Genomic DNA, 6,077 nt, shown 5'->3' on the forward strand with positions numbered 1-6,077 from the left:
ACGGCTTACATTGTATCTGTAGTCCATTGTGGGCAGTATTGGTTTTTTCATAATATTAAGTTTCTAACCAATGAGCAAGGGATGGTTTTCCATTAATAGGAGTCTTCTTCCTTTCAGTAACATCTGTAGCTTTCAGGATTCATGCTTCACCTACTTGATTAAGTTTATTTCTAGATAGTTATTCTTCTCTCAGATACTATTAATGGGAGTGTTTCCTTAGGCTTACTTTTATCATTCATAATTTGTGCATCAAAAGTAACTTACTCTATTAGTTTTTGATCGTTTGAATTTGCCTATTTAATTTAAGTTTCTGTGGAATATCCTTTGACTTTTGTGTTTGTAACATTTACAAGTATTTGACTTGAAAAGAAGAGAAAACAGCGCTCTTAGCCTTGTTCTTGATCTTGACTGAAAATCTTTCAGTCTTCAACTCCTGAGGATGACCATGGTGTAGATTTCTCACATGTGGTTTTTATTGCTTTGAGGACATCACTTTCTATTAATCATCCTTTGAGTATTTTTAACGAGGAAACTGTTAAATTTTGTGAGCCACTCTTCTGCATAAATTGCAGCAAGCACAATTTTCTCCTTCTTTCTGTAAACGTTATGTAACATTAATTGACTTTTAGGTGTTGAGCTGCCCTTTGTATGATACTCTCCATTTGCACACCATTTTTGAAATGACAAAATTACAGAGATGAAAAATGAAGATGTGGGTAGCAGTGGTCTGGATTCTAGCGGTGCTGAGGAAGAGGTTGCAGGTGTGATTACGAGCGGATGGCAGGAAGCGATGTTGTGGTGCTGAAGGAGTTCTTATGTTTGTTGATCCAGGTGAAGTTTATAGAGATTTACTCATCAGAGAAAGATGACAGAACGATACAACATGGTCTTCTACCCATTCAAAGTCCCCAGCATGGGCACTATACTGTGGTGGTGTAAGTTTCAATCATTAGGAGAGAGTGGGTGAAGGATATACTGGATCCATAAACTATTTTTACAACTTTCTGTGAATCTATAGGAATTTCCAAGTAAATTTTTTTTAAAAACCTGCTAAAATTTGTCCTTTTGGTGACCTTTGTAATAAAATAGAAAACTCTTCCACAGCATACAGTAAGCTATAAGTGCTTTCAATGTACAGGCCTGTTAATCCTCTCAAAGGCCACTTTGATGAGCACTGTTATTATCGCTATTTCATAAATGGATCTCAGAGCACACAATAGTGCTGGAATGAAGGTACAGAAAGAAGCAAACTGCATCCTTTATCCATGTGATTGTTACAAATGCAGGGAATTAAAGGAAATTGCAGTAAATGTGGGATTTTCTGAATACTTCTAATATTGTAAATTATTCTACTTTGCTTATGTTACTTTGGGTGTTTGTCACCTAACAAGATTTTTTTTGGGGGGGGGCAGAACTGGGGATTGAACTCAGGTCTTTGTGCTTGTGAGGGAGGCGCTTATTCCACTAAGCCATCTCCCCAGCCCCACCTAACAAGATTTATTTTTGTTTTATAGTAAGAATGATGATGCTAACCAAGTCCTGAAATGCCTGGACCAGCTGAAATGCCACTTTACATGGGAGCTAGCAATTGGAAAGGCTGAAATATCAGATTTAGAAAGCAGAATTTTGGAAGAGATTGAATTCCTGGACACCAAGTACAATGTGGGAATTCGCAACCTACAGGCCTACGTGGAACACCTCAAGGGCCACAATGACAAAGCTCTAAAGAGCCTGGAAGATGCTGAAAGGCTGATCCAAAAAGAACATGCTGACCAGTCTGACATGAAAAGCCTGGTGACCTGGGGCAACTATGCCTGGGTGTGTTACCACTTGGGAAGGTTGGCAGATGCCAGGATGTACCTGGACAAAGTAGAAAACACTTGCAAGAAGCTTTTGAGTCCCTTCCGCTTTCAGATGGCATGCCCTGAGGTGGACTGTGAGGAAGGATGGGCCTTGCTGAAGTGTGGAGGAAAGCATTGTGAGCGGGCTTTAAAATGCTTTCAAAGTGCCTTGGAAATGGAGCCTGAAAACCCTGAGTTCAACACTGGGTATGCCATCACCGCCTATCGCCTGGAGAACTCTAACAGGTACAAGAATGAGAGAGTGTCCTCCCTGGACTCCCTGCGAAAGGCTGTGAGGCTGAATCCTGAAGATGCATACATCAAGGTCCTCCTTGCTCTGAGACTTCAGGATGAAGGGCAGGAGAAGGAAGGGAAGAAATACATTGAAGAAGTTCTGAACCTCAAATCCTCCCAGATGTACATTTTTCGCTATGTAGCCATGTTTTATCGAAAAGCACGCTGCATGGATAAAGCCATTGAACTCCTTCAAAAGGCCTTGCAGGCAATGCCCAACTCCACTGTCCTGAACCATCAGATAGGGCTTTGCTACAGAGACAAACTAGTCCAGATAAAGGTAGCCACTAACATGCAGCCTGTAGGCCGGGATAGAGAGGAGATTGACAGATATGCAGAATTAGCCATATTGCATTTTAAACTGGCTGTAAAACAAAAGCCCACATTTGATATTGTTCTTCTACACCTGGCGCTTGTTTATATTGAAGTAGGAAAGTATGACGAAGCTGAAGACAATTTTAAGAAATTGTTTTCCATGACACCAATTGAGGAAAGCACGCTACAAAAGGCACATTTCTACTATGGCAGATTTCAGGGATATCAAAAGAATTCAATCACAGATGCCATTAAGCATTATTTAAAAGCAACACAAATAGGAGAGCCATCATTTATAACAGACCAAAGTATTAATTCTTTGAAGAAATTGGCTTTAAGGAAACTTCAGAGAAATGAATTTGACAAGGAAGCCCTGAGCCTCCTAGAGTATGTCCACAAACTGGAAGGGGAAGCGCAGGCAGCTGGGGGACACCACGAGCAGGCCTGAGCCTGGCTCCACGCTCCCAGACGAGAATGCCACGGGAAGCGATGCCAACCACCTTCACTTTTCATTTGCTTTTCCATGAACTTTTATTCTGTTTGATGATTTTAAAAGCATGCATTATGTAGTTCAGTGCATTTCTCAGACCTGGTGAGGCATCATTAGCTGTATTCAGAAAATAGTGAAAAAAAGCGTGTGTGCACCTCAGGGGCGGGAACTGACCATTAAGGTGACTGCTACAGAGGAGAAAAAGGCTTGCTGAGCACATCTGTAGCAAATATAAATCTAGATTTATATACAGCAAGGTGTTAAATTCTCTATTTTATCAAGCATTTCAGGGCTTTATAAATAAATACCAAATAAGATGAATGGGAAACATGTTACTCAAACTTCATGCATCTTATAATCTAGTGAGTGAGAGAGAGAGAGAGAGATTTAACATGCAGTAATGAGAAGTCAGATTTCTCCATGAGGATGTTTCAACTTTAATTCATTGTCAAACTGTTCCAAGTCCACTGTAGTTGCTTTAGCTTACACCATTTCATTTGAATCACTATTTAAATCATTTGCTGATATTGATCCAATTAAAACATAAATGTGCAAAGCATGTGAAATGATCTGAGAGCAGACCTCACTAATGCAAAATAAACTTGTGGATGATGTTATGTGTTGTGTGAGGAATCTTCTTAGTTACTCTTTTCTCATTGCTGGGACAAAACACCCAATCCGCCATATTAAAGAAGGAAAAGTTCATTCACCCTACAGTTTGTGGAGGTTTCAGTCCAAAATCAGCTACATTCAAGGCAGAACAGCATATGGCAGAGAGTAGTAGTTCACAGATGCAGAAAAAGCCACAAGAGAAGCAGAAGGACAAGCCTGCTTCTGCCCCTTATGTTGTTTGCATGCTACCTGTCCCAGGGCAGGCATAGCACTTGCCCCTATTCCCAGCATTGGACCATGAATCAATCACAAGCTCTATATTCCACCACCTCTGAAAAGCCCAACCCCATGACTGCATGAGGCTTTGGGGAGACATCTCGACACAACCGTCACAGGAATTCCTGACCATCTCCAGGGAACACGATTTAGTTAGCAGCATGCCTCTTTCACACCCTTTCCAACTCAAGAAGACACCTGTGCTCTTCTCAGGGCTAAGAAATATGGCAGTGTAGTATAGTCTGGGTGTTTTCAAGCAAAACAACTAGTAGGAAAATTTAGTCCATAGATGCTCTTTCATCTTAATAATAGTGCCAAATTTATACAAGAGTATCTTCAAGCATTACCAAGAAGTTTCTTTAAATTAGCAGCTAAATTGTAGAACCTTGTTATTTCCATGTAAATGACTGACAGAATTCCAAGTGGAATCTTTCTTTAGACTGACCCTAAGTCAAGCCAACTATACCCCTTCCACCCATGATTGCATCAGAGCCCCAGCCCATGCCTTTGCAAACTGCTCTGCAGACACCACTGCTGTCTACAGTCTCTTGTGGACTACTGTGACCCCCAAGGTCTCCATCCTCATGATGCAGCTAGGGCTGGATCCGAATTGGGAATCAAGATATCTACTCTACTGCCCAATCTATCCCTAGTTACCTACTCCATTAGTCCATTTTCTGTTAGTATAGCAAAATACTTGTCTATTTGCCTATGTTACATTCTGCTTATAATGAAAAGAGTTCCATTTAGTTCAGAGTTTTGAAGGCTGAAGGTCCAAAGACCCTGGCAATTATCTGCCAACGCCCTGGCAGCACCAGATCACCATGGACAGCGTCACCCAGGTGCCAAAGCCAGGGAGCGATTGCATGGCAAGGCAGCAAGCTGGAGAGCAGGGATGGACAGGTTTGCCACCACTAGACTTCATCTCTTACACACCACACCACTTCTTAACACTACTATACGAAGGACCGAACTTCAGATGCCTGAAACTTCAAGGAACACAGTCAAACCTTACCCAGAGCATCCCCTATTGCTCTGTGGCCTCAGATGGGGTCTTGTTCCCAGTCAGAACAAATGTGATAACAGCCACTTTCACTCAGAAGTTCCTTGCTGAAGGGATAAGACTTCTCTGATGCGGCCCTTAAAATCTACTCTCGGACTTGGGAGATAGTTCAGCAGCGTAAGCGCCTGCCTGGCAGGTGCCGGGACTCAGGTTTGATCCCCACCACCACATGCCATGCTGGCCCCGGAATCCCAGGCACACTGTGTGGACTATGAAATGGGGCATGGTGGCCCATGCCTGTAATCCTAGCACTGGGGAGGCTGAGACAGAAGGATCACTACAGAGTCCGAACTGCATAGGAAGATCCTGTATCAACAAACAAAAACAAAAACAAAACAAAAATCTCTCCATCCAGCCTGCTTTCTGCTAAATTTCAGTACATCCCCAGCTTCTCCTGATCTGTTTTTCTTTGTTGTTCTCCTGTCTGAGGTCACTCTCACATTTCTCGCAGGCTATGTTGTGCTGATTAATTGCTCAATTAGAAATATACAATGAACAGTAATCCTCAACCAGAGCGGGGCAGCAGTTGCAAAAGGACAGGGCTTTGCCTGCCAGAGGGTTCTGGCAATGCCAAGCTTAGGTTTTAAGATGTCACACTTGTGGGTTAATAGTGCCATCTAGTGGATTTACACAAGGATGCTGCTTAAATTTCCTACAACAAAAAATCAGGCAGCCCAAAATGTCAATACAGCTATGGTGAGAAATTCACACTTGCATCATTTCTTGAAAAAATTATTGACAGGATTACTCTGTTTATTTTGGTGTCAGGAATTGAATTTAGGACATTGTCAGGCAAGCACTATGCTGCTGAGCTATAATTTCGAGAGATTATTCTGAAGGACTATTGTGAGGAATATTTACCTACCTTGTTTCAGTTTTCCACGCAGGTTTCGGGTTGGTTGTCATATTTCACTTTTTCTTCCCCTTTCCTCCAGTTATTGGGTCTAACATCTTAATGACATACATTCAAAAGATAATAAAACCAGTTCTCTCAAAAATGTACCCGGGGGCCTGGCCCTAGCTCAGTCCTTTAAGTGGCTGCTTCCACAAAACTGTCAGCCTCAGGTTGCTGTAGTTCGATCCCCACAACACTCTAGCAGGCCAAAAGTGCCCTGAAGGCATTTGAGGAGCAAAATAAATCAATAAAAATAAAAAATGTACTCAGTCCTCTCTGTTACAAAAAAAA

General features: G+C 41.9%; 1 protein-coding gene across 1 annotated transcript; it reads left to right on the forward strand.

Moving 5' to 3' along the window:
- The first annotated feature begins 777 nt into the window (after positions 1-777).
- Positions 778-2,898, forward strand: LOC101571342 (interferon-induced protein with tetratricopeptide repeats 1-like). Its single transcript, XM_004632107.1, has 2 exons — positions 778-935; positions 1,515-2,898. The coding sequence occupies exons 1-2, from the start codon at positions 778-780 to the stop codon at positions 2,896-2,898; spliced, it is 1,542 nt and encodes a 513-aa protein (XP_004632164.1).
- Positions 2,899-6,077: the final 3,179 nt, after the last annotated feature.

The sequence above is a fragment of the Octodon degus genome, unplaced genomic scaffold, assembly GCF_000260255.1.
Source record: "Octodon degus isolate 3935 unplaced genomic scaffold, OctDeg1.0 scaffold00046, whole genome shotgun sequence".
NCBI lineage: Eukaryota > Metazoa > Chordata > Mammalia > Rodentia > Octodontidae > Octodon > Octodon degus.

What these genes read in the sequence shown, in the direction of transcription:
- LOC101571342 (XM_004632107.1), top strand. Translation starts at nt 778, where the DNA reads ATGGCAGGAAGCGATGTTGTGGTGCTGAAGGAGTTCTTATGTTTGTTG. An exon ending in GGGCACTATACTGTGGTGGT is followed by an intron (nt 936 to 1,514) that starts GTAAGTTTCAAT and finishes TTTGTTTTATAG; the next exon opens with TAAGAATGATGATGCTAACC.